Consider the following 15,443-nt stretch of genomic DNA (forward strand, 5'->3'; position numbering starts at 1 on the left):
ATGACACGACAACAGGTGATGGTGATGATGATGGGTGAACACAGGTGATGAGGATGATGATGACGATGTGCAGGTGAAGGTGATGATGACGTAGGATTCTGGGATGGGAAGTGTAGTGCAGACACAGACGAGGAAGAAGGTGGTGAATGTGACATAGGGTTAGGTTCGGGGCTTGACATGAACTTTTTTGCTCACCAGCCACTGTGGCTAGTGGTTTTCCAAAGTTATCAGCTATGCAGCATTTTCCCTGGCCACAATTTTGACATCAATACCATTGGGAAAAACTGTCATTTAGATATTTTTTAATATTATCTCATAATTTGGCAGCAGGTATATTAGGCTGCTGTCACTTTAAGACCTGACGCACAGATCCATTATACTGTTACACATGCATTTTCTTTCTCAACTGTTTACGTGCACTTAAAACATAACTGACTGTGTTTACATGAATACTCGCCAAAACCAGCAATTTTTTTTCCATTATTTTGTGTGTTTTTGACTGTTTAAGTGCAATAAGCAGTGAAAAGGAACTCAATTTAGTACTGAGAGGCGGCATTATGTGTGCAAACTTTGGGTGTGAACACAAAAGCTGAGGGAATGAGTAAAATTATGCAAAATATGCGCAATCCTATGCCGGGGCAATTCATTCGACGCAAATGAGACGAGTGAAAGAGGGGAGGCAAGATTGTGTGTCAACTCGCTGTCAGAGAGATGAGATTTTGATGTCATGTACAGTATCAATTTTGTGGAAAATTTGTATTGGAAGCATTTCAGATATTTCGTTATCGATATTTATCGAAAAATCTATATTTTTGACAACACTAAATTGCACTTAGTTTATTATTTCAGATGATTTTTAAAAGACTACATGCATATATGATATATATAATTCAACCTGCCAAATTGGCTAGTAGGAGTGACTGCGTTACACGTCACTGCTGAAATCCACACGCATAATACCAAACCCTGATTAGGATTAAGGTGTGGTTTAGGTTAGTTGCATGCAATTATGCACAATTTATAGTAATTACTATTGTCACGGTGTGGGTTTTGTGTCTTGTTCTTGTCTGTCATGTGTTTCCCTGTCTTTTCATGTTTAGATGTCTCCCGTTATGTTGATTAGTCTTCCCAGGTGTTTCTTATTTACCACGCCCCCTTGTTATCTTGTTTAGCTTGGTTGTCTGTGTATTTAAGCCCTGTGTTTTAGTTCAGTCATTGTGAGTTATTGATGTTGTTAGGTTGCATGTTCTTTGTTCTGTTCCGAAGTCTGAGTTTATGTCAAAGTTCTAGTTTATTTAATAAAAACACTGCTGCACTTGGATCCTGCTTCTTGCTTCCTGCTCTGCATCGTAACAGAATAACTCACCACAAATGGATCCAGCAGCTGTGAGCAACCAGACCCTAAGGAGATTCCTTGCTGCTCTATTTCAAGATGGCCAGCCCATTGAAAGGTATGTGAAGGACTTCTGGGCTTACTGCCATTTAGCGTCACTAGATGACGTCCAGCTCATGGATCTGTTCCGGAGCGGTCTGGACGAGGATATCGCCCAAATGATGCCAGAGGTCTATACCGGCTGGACGCTAAAAAGGTATATCGACCTGGCCCTTTTCCTGAGTGATTCGTCGTTTGCTGTGGGCGTGGAGGAGAAGCTCCGTGAACCCGCAGTATCCCTTCAGTCTGTTCTTCACGTCACGCCAATCATCAAGCCAGCCACCAGATCGGTCTATAGCCGTCCGGGACTGGTTTCCAGCGTGGCCGATTCCCCGCTGATGTCAGCATGTGTGGCCAAGAAGACTCTCCTGCCCAGCCTGTCCAAGTCTCAGTCCCTGTTCTAGAGCCCGTCCAGCACAGAGCCTTCGCCGCTGGTCCAGTCCAGCACAGAGCCTTCGCCGCTGGTCCCGTCCAGTCCTGCCGAGCCTGCGCTCCACGTCAGCCCTGCCGAGCCTGCTCTCCATGTCATGCTGGCTCAGCCAGAGACTGTTCACATCCCGTCTGCCCAGCCAGAGACTGTTAACGTCCCATCTGCCCAGCAAGAGACAGTTCACGTCGTGCCTGCCGCACAAGAGACTGTTTACATCACGTCTGCCGATCCAGAGACTGTTCACGTCACATCCGCCGAGCCAGTGCCTCCGGACAAGATGGCCGCTGCCACGCTGTCTGTTCCTGAGCCGGTGTCTGTTCCTGAGCCGGTGCTCCAGCCTATGACCCCGTAGCTGCCCCCAAGAAGATTTTGGGGTCCCGTGATGGGACCATGAAGGCCGCTCTGCCATGGCTGCCCGAAGGGTCTTCACCGCCTTGGCCGCCCAAAGGGTCTTCCCCGCCATGGTCCCCCGAAGGGTCTTTACCACCTTGGCCGCCTGCACATCCTGCTCCGCCCTGGCCGCCTGCACATCCTGCTCCGCCCTGGCCACCTGCACGTCCTGCTCTTCCCTGGTCGCCGGCACGTCCTGCTCCACCCTGGTCGCCCACGCTCCATGGCCCAGGCCCGCCTTGCCTATATCCTGGTCCCGGTTTCCAGTGCGGGCCTGGCCCTCCGTCCCTCCCCCAAGACCGCCTCCGCTTCACCGCCCTCCTGAACTTTTTTTTTTTTTGATGGGCATCGGGAGCTGCCCATAGAGGGGGGGCTATGTCACGGTGTGGGTTTTGTGTCTTGTTCTTGTCTGTCATGTGTTCCCCTGTCTTTTCATGTTTAGCTGTCTCCCGTTATGTTGATTAGTCTTCCCAGGTGTTTCTTATTTACCACGCCCCCTTGTTATCTTGTTTAGCTTGGTTGTCTGTGTATTTAAGCCCTGTGTTTTAGTTCAGTCATTGTGAGTTATTGATGTTGTTAGGTTGCATGTTCTTTGTTCTGTTCCCAAGTCTGAGTTTATGTCAAAGTTCTAGTTTATTTAATAAAAACACTGCTGCACTTGGATCCTGCTTCTTGCTTCCTGCTCTGCATCGTAACAACTATAGCAACTACATGTAAGATGTGTAACAAGAACACTGTAAAATAAAGTGTTACACATAATGTCATGACACTTAATCCATGGCTATTAGCTTTACATCATCTATGTGCAAGTGTACATACAATACGGACTAAATTCATTTTAGCAGATTAAAAATGCAAATTGATATGTCCCATCTTAATTTCTTTTTCAATAGAAAATAAGTAAAATAAGTGGTCCATTAAACTAAAAATAGGGTCTTTAAATTATCTTCAATGGTTTTGCTCAAAGCTCTCATAAAGCTAATGCTCCAATAAAAGAAATGAGTGCCTCAAACCAAGATTCAGTTGCATGTGAAAAAACGATGCACACCTGTGCGCCCGTAAGGACATTCACAGAAGAAGGAAGCCACCCGATCATGACATGTGGCTCCTGCGAGGCAGACAGCATCTGCGCAGTCATCGATGTTCTCGCTGCAGTCATCCCCTGTCCAGCCGTTCACACACACACAGTTGTATCCACCCTGCGTGTTCAAGCATGTACCACCATTCTGGCAGGAATTGGGCATCAAATCGCACTCGTTGACGTCTTCGGTACAGAACTGACCTAAGGAATGAATATATAAATATTTATAGCTGTTAATTTCACTGCAGAATACAGCATGTACATTTCTAAACACAGATACAACGGCAATAAAAAAAAAGAGATTTTACCCAATGAAACCTGGTTAGCCTTACTGATTCAAAAATGTCTTTGTGTCTAGCTGTAATTGAAGTGTAGGGTTTGAGTAGGCATTTGGTACCTGTCCACTCTGGCTTGCATTGGCAATTGTAGGTGTCCACACAGGTCCCTCCGTTAAGGCAGCGATGGTCTAGACAATCATCAATGTTCTCCTCGCAGTTCTGACCACTAAAGCCTGGAAAGAAAGAAGCAATTTCATCAAAAATGTTCTTATAAATCTAGTTTCAAAAGCCAGAAGCAACAAGATTGTTTACATGTCCATATCAGGCACTGCCCATATTTTTGAGCAGAAAATCAGCATGTAATGATGCTGAAAATTCAGCTTCGCATCACAGGAATGAATTACATTTTTAAAATACATCGTAATAGAAAACAGTGGTAACACTTTATTTTGCAGTCTCCTTGTTACATGTACTTACAGTAGTAATAACTGTAAATTATGAATAATTACATTCAACTAACCCTAATCAAAACCCTAATCCTAACTCTATAGTAAGTACATGTTAATAGTATTACTCAATACCTAAATGAACAATTACATTGTAACAAAGACACCTTAAAATAAAGTGTAACCAAAACAGCAATAATATTTTACAATATTATTGTTTTTACAATATTACTGTTTTTTGATCAATTAAATTCAGCCTTGCTGAGCATAATAGACTTCTTTCAAAAAAAATAAATCTTAATAAACACAAAGTTTTGAACGATAGAGTACCTATTAAATTTTATTCCACATATGAAAGTGAGTCCAGATCTGAATTTTTTTAAATGTCACAGATTTTTGCTGTTCACATCCAAAACACGTGAACATAGCCTGTAACTTTCGAGCAGGGTGAATAAAAAAATCAGCAATAAAACATAACATCTCGTTTACTAACGTAACCTCGGTTCCCTGAGATGAGGGAACGAGTATTGCATAAGGCTAGCTTACGCTATGGGAAAACACCTTTTCTCGAGAATATTGAAGACACATTTTTAAAATGCAGTGCAGCTGCACAGCATACACAGATGAGCGACTAGCGTGGTCATTGGCTTTGCTGCGGCAACTGCACGAACCTATGGAGAGGCGGCTCAGACGTGCGAACCAATCAGAATGGTTGACCAGAATGGGCGTGGCTTATGACTATATAAGCACCCATTCTTTGCCGAGGAACTCAGGTTTAATCGACTGAAGCGATCCCCTGATCAAAGCACAGTAGCACGGCGGGTTACGCAATACTCGTTCCCTCTACTCAGGGAACCGAGGTTATGTTAGTAACCAAGACCTTCCCTTTCGAGAGATCTCTCGTATTGCGTAAGGCTAGCTTACACTATGGGAACCCCCTTCAAAACGCTGTGCGTGCTTAACTTCGTTCCGTTCAGTAGCCTAAGGCAAGATGTCTGAGGCTTATAGAAGAGTATTAAAGTATGAGGCTTAAAGTATGAACCCAATAAAAGCCAGTCCGTGACAGCCTTCGTATAGGGAAAAACAAGGAATGGGCCTAATGAGGGCCAAACCATTTATAATGTATATAGAACCGTAGTTCGAATTTAGCCAGGACCGGATATGTATCGGGCCCTAAGGCTCAGGGGGTTTGTGCTTACACATCTTGTATTGAAAGAACCCTCACTTGCAAAGCAGGAACTTCCAGGTTATAATACCTCATAAATGTGGACGGCGAGGCCCAGCCGGCCGCTGCACAGATATCTTCAATAGGTATTACACTTGACCAAGCCCAAGACGAGGCCATACCTCTCGTGGAATGAGCTCTGACGCTTAAGGGGCAATGAAGGCCCTTAGACTCATAAGCCAGCGCGATAGCATCAACTATCCAACATGATAATCTTTGCTTCGAAACGGCGAGCCCCTTGGTGCGGCCGCCAAAGCATACAAAAAGCTATTCTGACTGTCTGAATGAGGCAGAACGCTCCAGATAATCTCTGAGAGTCCTGATGGGACAAAGTAAATTCGCGTCTCTTTCATCCTCTGGTGAGGGAAGAGCTGCTAGTGAAATAACGACTCCAGAGTCGTCCTTAAGCCAAGGCATGGTTATGTTCCTAAAGTGCTCAGAGTCTGCTCTGTTCAGAGTCGAGAGCACTTTAGGAACATAACCATGCCTTGGCTTAAGGTCGACTCTGGAGTCGTTAGGCCCAAACTCAAGGCAGGATGCGCTTACTGATAGCACATGTAAATCGCCCACTCTCTCAACTGAAGTGAGCGCCAGTAAGAGAGCGGTTTTGAGCAAGAGATGCTTCAGGTCCGCAGAGGGGCCATGCATGAAGGGCCCACAATTCGGGACGGGGATACCAGATTTTCCCGTTCGCCTGCGTGAGGAGATCTCTCCTCAGCGGTATTGGCCATGGGGCTGTTTCTAGGAGTTGTGCCAACTCGGAGAATCATAACTGGGTCTTCCAAAGAGGGGCTATTAGTAGCACTGCACACTTGCTTTCCCTGATCCGTTCGATGACATGTGGTAGCATTGTGACCAGAGGAAATACATATAGCGGACAGCTCAGCCAGTCGTGGGCTAGCGTGTCCTTGCTTTTTGAGAAAAATGTTCGGCAACAAGCGTTGTCTTCTGAGGCAAAGAGGTCGACCTCTGCCTCGCCGAAGATGCTCCATATCAGCTGAACCGTCTGCAGGTGAAGAGACCATTCACCTGGGGGAACATTGTCTCTGGATAGCATATCCACACCCTGGTTCAGAATGCCTGGCACATGCCAGGTGGGCTGGCCCTCCCTTTATACCCGGCGGCTCCATCATTGGTTTCTCTTCATATACAAGACAATCCTGGGCAAGACACCTCTCTATTTGTCATCTCTTCTTCATGCCGCTCATAACGCCTATCACACAAGATCAAGTAATTTGATTAAATTTAGTACCCCCCCCCCCCCCTACTTCTACTACCTTTGGACGTAATGCCTTCCACTTTGCAGCAGTACATGACTGGAACATACTACAAAATACCCTGAAACTTACATCTCTGATCCCAATCTCCACCTTTAAGCAAAACCTCCAAAATTACATAGTTGACTCTTGTTCCTGCTGACAATTATGAACCATATTTATACACACATATTTAAGCACTTTATTCTTTTTCTTTTTCTCTTTTCTTTGTTGTCTACCTTTTTTAATTCAATTGCTTGTTCTATGTGTCATGTGTTTGACTATGTACAGTTGTACAGTATGTCCCTATTTATTCCTGTAGCCTCTTGGCCAGGTCATGTTTGTAAATGAGAAGTGGTTCTCAAACAGTTTACCTGGATAAATAAAGGTTAAATAAATAAAGAACATGCGCTGCCCTCAGAGAGCACAGGTTGTGCTGAGCCCATAGAATGAGACTCCTGGCCATGGCATGCAGATTGTTTGACCTGAGACCGCCCTGGCGATTTATGTAGGACACCACTGCCATGTTGTCCGTCCGGACCAGGACATGGTAGCCTTTTAGATATGGGAGAAAAGCTTTCAGTGATAGCGCAACCACTCTCATCTCTAGACAGTTTATATGTAGGCGCTTATCCGGGGTTGACCATAGGCCAGAGACGGGCCTGCCCTCTTAAAGGGCCCCCCAACCTAGGTTGGAGGCATCTGTCGAGATCACTTTTCTCCTCGAAACCACACACATACTCACACCTGACTGATACTAGTCGGCTGCTTTCCAGGGAGCCAGGGCTTTGATACAGCCGTGGTTCGCTCTGATTTGTAAGCCAAATCACCACGCATGAGCCGGTACTCTGGGTTTTAGCCAGTGCTGGAGAGGACGCATGTGCAGTAGTCCAAGCTGGAGGCCATGAGACCCAACATCCTCTGAAATCTCTTGAGAGGAGCTGCCGCTAGGCGTTGAATGGTGAGCGCGCGCTCTGACGTAAGGCGCGCTTTCATTTGTATAGTCTATCACTGTACCCAGGAAAGAAATACCCTGGCTGGGAGACAGTGTGCTCTTAGAAGCACTGATCCTTAGGCCCAGGCATTGTAAATGGCTGAGGAGCCAGGATCTGTGAGTTATCAACTGTTCCTCCGATTGGGCTATAATCAGCCAATCGTCAAGGTAGTTTAACACTCGTAATCCCCGCTGCCTCAGGGAGGAGAGTGCTGCGTCCATGCACTTCGTAAATGTACAAGGTTCCAGTGATAGGCCGAACGGTAGTACTGTGTACTGGTAAGCCAGCCCCTCGAAGGCAAATCTCAGGAATGGCCTGTGATGGGGCAATATTTGAATGTGAAAATAAGCATCTTTCAGATCCACTGAGAAAAACCAAGCTTTGTATAGGTGTCTGAGGTCTAGGATGGGCTTGAGGCCGACATCCTTTTTCGGAACGAGGAAGTAGCGACTGTAAAATCTTGACTCGCTTTGTGAAAGAGGGACTGGTTCGACAGCTCCCTTTTCTAACAGTTTCGACACTTCGGTGCGAAAGATGTGCGCCACATCTCTTCTCACTGTCGTTTCGACCACGGCTCGGAAGCGCGGGGGTCTGCGAGCAAACTGTAGCGAGTAGCCTCGTTTTATTATGTTCAACACCCATACTGATATACTGCATAGCTAGGGGTTGAATGAAAACTAGGGACGGGCCGCTCTGTGACAGCCGTCTTGTAATGATGAGTGAACACCGCTTATGTGCAGGGGCGTGTGCATTACAGCGGGCACACCTTTCAGCACATCTCCGGCGCAAGCTGGAGGGAGAACTGAAACTGTGGGAACAGTTTTCAAGTCTAGGGGTGCGTACTTCATAGTGGGCACACAACCTACATTTATTACATCTCCCTCACAAGCTGGGGGGAGAATTGGTACTGTGCTTATGTGCTTATTTGCAGTGCTTATGTGTAGGGGTGCGTACTTCATAGTGGGCACACGCACCACATTCATTACCCTTCCAGCGTGAGCTGGAGGAGAGTTTGATACTGTGGGAACAGTGCTTGAGTGCAGGGGTGCGTATTGTATAGTGGACACATGACCTGCATTTATTACATCCCCAGCATGAGTTGGAGGACAGGTTAATACTGTGGGAACAGTGCTTGTGTATAGGGGTGCATACTTTATCATGGGCACGTGACCTACATATGACAGACAGAAAAGAGCTCTTTACGGCGTTTGTTTGCAGGTGTACGTGTTTTATAACAGACCCATTTACTGCAACATTGGTATTTCCAGCCGCCTGAAAAAAGGGGACTGGGAAATGTGTGAGACGCTTTTTGGAGAGTGGTCCGGCCTCGGCGGGACTCAAACTCTCTCTCTTTCTTCCTAAGGCTAGGAAGGCTTACGAGGCTCGGGGTCCAACACAATCTTGGGTCGGGGTCCCCACCTCTCAGGGAACTGCTGGCACTTTGCAGAGCGAGAGCAGTGACGGACTTCAGCCGCTGGGCGGGGCTGGGAGACCAGAGACGCTTATTTTACCTGCTGAGAAGCAGAGCTGGAGCATTTCGGGAGAAAGTGATGCACAGGTTGTGACGCTTTCTGAGTCTCAGTGTAGCGCTCCGTGAACCCTTTGACTGCTGGGCCGAAAAGACCGGTGGTGAAGATAGGGGAGTCCAGAAAAGCTGCCCTATCTGCTTCCTTCATATCAGTCAAATTAAGCCATAGGCGCTCAAGCACCGTCAAGCTAGCCATGATACATCCAATCGCCTGGGCTGTCGACTTTGTGGCTCGCAGGCCATTTCTGTGACTCTGCGCAGATCCCTGAAAGCTTCCGGTTCAGGTCCAGGCTCGTCCAAAGAGCGGAGAAGTTTGGCCTGAAAATCTTGGAGGACAGCCATGGTGTGAAGCGCCGAAGCAGCTTGGCCAGCGGCGGCGTATGCACGGCCAGCGAGAGCTGAAGTGCTTGGATGGATGCGATGCTTTAGCTTTCCATCCAGTAGCGGTGGACGGGCAAAGGTGTGCGGCCACCGCTTCCTCGAGGGGAGGAATCGTCTCATAGCCTTTCTCCAGAACACCGTCTACGGTAGAGAGCGTCGAGGAGAAGGAAGGCTTTAAGCGAGCTGAGTGTGGCGCGTTCCACGATTTCGTCAGCTCGTCGTGCACTTCTGGGAAGAAGGGGGCGGGTCTCTGCTGAAGGGCCTGCCGGCACCCCTGGAGGGACCACTCATCAAGCCTGCTGTGCGTGGGCTCATTGGGCAAAGACCACTCGAGCCTGAGGTTTTCAACGGCCTTGGTGAGCACGCGGAGAAGCTCTGTATTGATGCTCGTTCTCGCGCTGGCTTGTGTTGACGGAGCGGGGCCTGAAACGGAGCCAGCCGACTCGTCGAATTCGGATGCAGCGATGGAAAAGCTGTCATCCTTTTCGTCCTCCTCGTCCGATGCCCTGAAAGAGACAAGACCTGCCGCTTGCAGAGAGGGGCGCTGGTCCACCTGTGTAAACAGGACCGGTGAGGGAGTTTCTCTGGGAGAGAGCGAGGCACATGGGGACTGGGCCGGCGTGTGTTCGCTCGCATCCATCCGCTCTGGCATCCTTTGTGAATGGCACTTCTATTTCCGTGGCTCGAGCAAAGGGAGAGAGAAAACAGCCAGTCGAGCCCGCAGGGTGGGGAGATCCATCAAGTCGCACTCAGGGTAGCCGCCCATGACGAGTGCAGCTTCAGCATGGTCGCGGCCCAGACAGGAAGCGCAGAGAATGTGACAGTCCCCGCCGAAGAGAGGGCTTCGGCATGAGGCGCAGGTGGTGCAAGGCATTTGAAGCATCGCCTCACAAATTTAGCTCTCTTAGAAAGTGTGACGCGACGGCGAGCACACTAGCATTAAAGAATATGGCACGCCAGATGGCACAGCAAAACAGCTGGCTGAAGGCAGCGTCCAGTGAACCCAGGAAGCCGGCGTCCTCAGGGCTGAATAGCAGAAGGCTTGTTCCACTGAAAGCTAGTTGACGGTGGCGAAGGCTTCTATCCAGAGATCAGCGAAGTGGAGTGTTCTCTGAAGGAAATACAATCTGAGTTCCTTGGCAAAGAATGGGTGCTTATATAGCCATAAGCCAAGCCCATTCTGGCGGGCTCTGACGCGCTAGGATGCGAAGCGGCCTGATTGGTTCGCACGTCTAAGCCGCCTCGCCATTGGTTCGTGCAGTTGCCGCAGCACAGCCAATGACCGCGCTAGTCGCTCATCTGTGTATGTTGTGCAGCTGCACTGCGTTTTAAAAAATTGGCTACAATATTCTCGAGAAAAGGAGTTTTGCCATAGCGTAAACTAGCCTTACGCAATACGAGAGACCTCTCAAAAGGGAACCCATAAATTCAAATATACTAGACATGGATAAATATTTGAGCAACTGTTTGCTGACAGAATTCATGTCGCCTTGCAAAGAACTAAATATTTATATCAGATTGCACAGCACAGATCCTTTAACACAAACATGAAAATTTGATTGTTTCCCAGTATAAACAGAGGGATAAAATGTTGTGAAACTCCCTATTACATTCGAAAACAGTCGTTAGTGTTGTTGCAGTCAACAGTCTTGCTTTTCTGAGAAGGCTGGCAGTACCAGGGCGCTGTTAGAGGCACCAACGACAACAACTTAACCGACACAAACCATAATTTCCTTTGATTTAACTCCAAAAAGTTTGGTTAGGATATATTTAATAACTGATCACATTATATAAAACTAATTCCTTTTTCAAAACCCAAGAATGCATGGAATAAAAAAAAGTGAGTAATTAAGTGATGTTTCGTTACAGCTGAGGTTTAGATTATGTTTGTCTGACATGATATGAGTTCCATTCAGGTCCAAAGTAGTGACAGTAGACAAGCACACACACACACACACACACACACACACACACACACACACACACACACACACACACACACACAGACTGAGTGGCTGGGTAGACTGGGTTTAAATGAGGCTGAGAGAAGGGCATGCTAGAAAACGTAGCCTATCCCATGTTCCAAAGTTGTGGGAAACACTGATACTGCGTTGTTATTGCAAACTCACTGAGCTCATCTAAAACCTCTACCTTCAGTGTTGCCCTTACGAAAAAGAAGTTTATTAAAGTGTGCTGTTAGTATTCTTCTTTTAAACTAAAAATAAGAAAGTTTACTTTCAGTCTACTTTTTATATACTTCTCAGAAATAAACTTCAAATTCCACTTAAGTATACTTGTCTAAGTATATTTGGTCTATACTTGTTGATCGAGATATACTTAAAAGTATAATTAAGTATTCTAAGTATTCTTGGCTTGTACTTGTGTTTACTATTTTGATTGAGTAGCTTATTAAATACTTTTTTTAAATTATAATATTACACACCGTCTTATAAACTAACATGTTCAGCTTTATATAGTAACAAACTTTCGGGTGGAATAGCTTATTGAGTAAATAAAATAAGCATGGAAAATAAGTTTATTCAAGTGTTCTATTAGTATACTTCTTTTTAACTAAAAAGAAGAAAGCATACTTTCAGTCTACATTTTTTATACTTATCAAAAATATACTTTATGTACTTCTCAGAAATATACTTAATTACACTTAAGTGTACTTGACTTATACTGAGAGAAAAGTCCAAGTATATTTGGCCTGTACTTGTACTCAATCTTTTGATCGAGATATACTTAAAGTATAATTAAGTATTCAAAGTATACTTGGCTTGTAGTTGTGTTAACTCTTTTGATCGAGTAGCCTATTAAATATACTTTTTTTTACATAATTTTTCATATACAGTCTTATGAAACTTTGTTTGAAAATATTGATTAAAATATTGATATAAAACAGATATATGTTTCTAATTCTGCGTATCTGAATTTTTGGGTAGGCTAGAGTTACTAACGTAACCTCGGTTCTCTCTAGAAGAGGGAACGAGTATTGCGTAAGTTTAGCTTACGCTACGGGTAAAGTCATCTTTTCTCGAGATATGAAGCCAAAAAATTATCCTTAATTTTTTATTAGTGCAGCAGCTAGCAGACCTAGAGCAGGCTATCTAGCGCGCTCATTGGATGCTCAGCAGCAACTGCTTAAGCCTACCAGTGAGCCTGGCGTGATGTCACGCCCAATGAGGGCGCGTGCGCCCTCTCGCGTCACAGCCCGCCAGAATGGGGGGTGGCTAGCGTATAAAAGGAAGGCTCGGAGGCTGATTCTCTGGTTTTCGTCGACTGAAGCGACATGAGCTCGTGGCGCTAGCACGGCGGGTTACGCAATACTCGTTCCCTCTTCTAGAGAGAACCGAGGTTACGTTAGTAACCGATTACGTTCTCTTACGAGTCTCGCGGAGAAAGGAGCGTTCCAGGATTTAGAGAGCTCAGCGTGGAGCTCGGGCAGGAAGGGTGCTGGCCTAGAGGCAGGCGCTTGGCGGCGGCTAGGCAGGAAGCACCCGTCGAGCCTGTTAGGCGTGGGCGCCTTTGGTGGTGACCATTCGAGGCCTAGGTGCTCGACAGCCTGAGTGAGGAGGCGGAGAAGCTCGTTGTCCACACTGGCGCAGGCCCGGCCAGATTCCTGGGTCGAAGAGGAGGTGGAGCGGTGAGATCCGGACCACTCTTCGCTGTCCGAAGCCAGGATAGAGCAGCTGTCGATGACGGCGTCCTCATCCGCTTCATCCCCTAAGGCGACGGCAGTGCGGGCAGGAGCCGGCAGCTGCACGTCGTGAAGCGGGGGCGGAGAGGGAGAGAGCGAGGCTCACGGGAGAGGATCCGGCGAAAACCTGGCTGGCCCGTCGGACTCCGGTGGTCTCTGTGAGCGGCGTTTCTTCTTACGCGGCCCAGAGACAGGTGGAGTGACAGCATTAGCGTCGAACAAGGCGAGTCAAGCCCGCAGGGTCGACATCGGCAGTTCCTCGCAGAGCTCGCAGCCGCCCGAAAACAAGGCGGTGGCTGCATGGTCACGTCCCAGGCAGAGAGCGCAGATCAGATGGCGGTCCCTGTCGCTGAGATGGGCTCGGCACGAGCCGCAGGAAATACGAGACATTTTGAAACAAACGCCTCGGCTCTTTTAGCAAAAGTGTGTCGCGGCGGCGAACACACAGCAGAAAGAAGTAAAAGGATACTGTCGCCGGATAGCGAAGCAGGCACGGATGGCTGAAGGCGGCGAAGACAACCGGCTCCTCAGACGCTTTCCTAGGCTTGCAGGCGCTTATTTCAACGGCGACGGCTTCTCTCGGAGTGCAGCGATGCGGAGAGCTTCGCTGAAGAGACGAAAATCAGAGAATCTGCCTCCGAGCCTTCCTTTTATACGCTAGCCACCCTCCATTCTGGCAGGCTGTGACGCGAGAGGGTGTACGCGCCCTCATTGGGCGTGACGTCACGCCAGGCTCACTGGTAGGCTTAAGCAGTTGCCGCTGAGCATCCAATGAGCGCGCTAGATAGCCTGCTCTAGGTCTGCTAGCTGCTGCACTGCGTTGACAATGAATAAAAAATTAAGGAAAAGATGACTTTACCCGTAGCGTAAACTAAACTTACGCAATACGAGAGAACCTCTCGTAAGAGAATGACTGAAGCTGTGGGGGTGTTGAACTCGATTTACTCCATCTGTGTTTGATCATCGTTCTGAATCTGATCTTTGACAAAAATGTGATTTTCTCAACTATTTTGTTTAAAATGTTGCCTTTCTTTATGAACCTTACCGACATTCAAGCGTTGATAAAAAAGGATGCATGAAGCTAATAAAATGTTTTTAAAATGAAAGTAGAATTAAAGGTATTTTTCAAGTATAAAAAATAACATAGTATAGGCCTACTGCAACTGCAAAAAAATATATATAAATAGTAAACTATAAGTATAATGTTAAGTTCACTTAAAGAAAACTTGCTGTATACTTGCGGTATAAAACTACTAAACTAGTAGTTTACTGAGAGTACACTAAAAGAGCAAAAATAATATATAAATGGTAAACTATAAGTATGATGTTAAGTTCACTTAAAGAAAACTTGTAGTATAAAACTACTAAACTAGTAGTTTACTGAGAGTACATTAAAAGAAAACTTGTAGCATAAAACTACTAAACTAGTAGTTTACTTAGAGTATACTTCAAAGTTGCTACAAGTATTAAAATAGTAAACTACTAGTATACTCATAAGTTCACTTGCAGTACAAATGAGAAACATAATTATGAACTAGTTGTGCACTTAAAGTGTACTACTGTTACACTTATAGTACACTTAAACATATACTTTTATATACTTCAAGTGGGCCAATTTAGTCCCAAGCGGTATTAAAATAGTACACTTACAAGTTTACTACTAGTACATATTGACATTAGTATACTTACTACATAAAGTATACTTAAAAATATACTTGAACATTACTCAAGTATACTTCATAAAATGAACTTGAAGTATACTTTTTTTTCGTAAGGGTGACCCGGACAGAAGGCCGATATTATTTGTCTTGCCACTGGAACTGATGTCGTCAACAGGACACTTTTGAGTCAAAATAAGCAGAGTGGATTTCCTCTGAGTGATTAAAGTTAAGAGGCTGCCATTGATTCATCATTTAATGAACTCATTTGTTATGTAACTAATGTCAGTTAAAGCCTTCATTGTTATTAAAAAGATTCAAGATTCAAGCCATATACCCCATAATCATGAGGGGTGTTTAAGACATCGTGGCTTTGAATTGTTAGCATGGTAAACAGCTGTTAAGCCAGGAAAGGGTATATGCTAGAACAAGTCTGCTAAATACATAATCACATAAGTATTAGACCCAGGCAATATATCAAATATTCACAATATATTCATGGTGATTCAGCTGGCCATATAAAATATGGCACCACTGTGAATATTGCAATTATTTTAAAGCTTTTTATTTTCACCAATAAGTTTCCATGTCATGTGGCTTTGTTTTGTCACTACTTTCTGTGACGAAGCCAAACTGCATTGTA

The 15,443-nt window shown here is 45.8% G+C and overlaps 1 protein-coding gene across 2 annotated transcripts in view; it reads right to left on the reverse strand.

Moving 5' to 3' along the window:
- LOC307158217 (uncharacterized protein) overlaps positions 1-15,443 on the reverse strand; it is a 130,099-nt gene that overhangs the window by 48,256 nt on the left and 66,400 nt on the right. For both annotated transcript variants that reach the window (XM_079870617.1, XM_079870618.1), the window contains exons 13-14: positions 3,731-3,844; positions 3,301-3,534 (exon numbers count right to left, since the gene is read on the reverse strand). In XM_079870617.1, the coding sequence (XP_079726743.1) occupies positions 3,301-3,534; positions 3,731-3,844 (348 nt within the window). The remainder of the gene's footprint in view (positions 1-3,300; positions 3,535-3,730; positions 3,845-15,443) is intronic.

Source organism: Squalius cephalus (assembly GCF_949319135.1).
Source record: "Squalius cephalus genome assembly, chromosome: 5".
NCBI lineage: Eukaryota > Metazoa > Chordata > Actinopteri > Cypriniformes > Leuciscidae > Squalius > Squalius cephalus.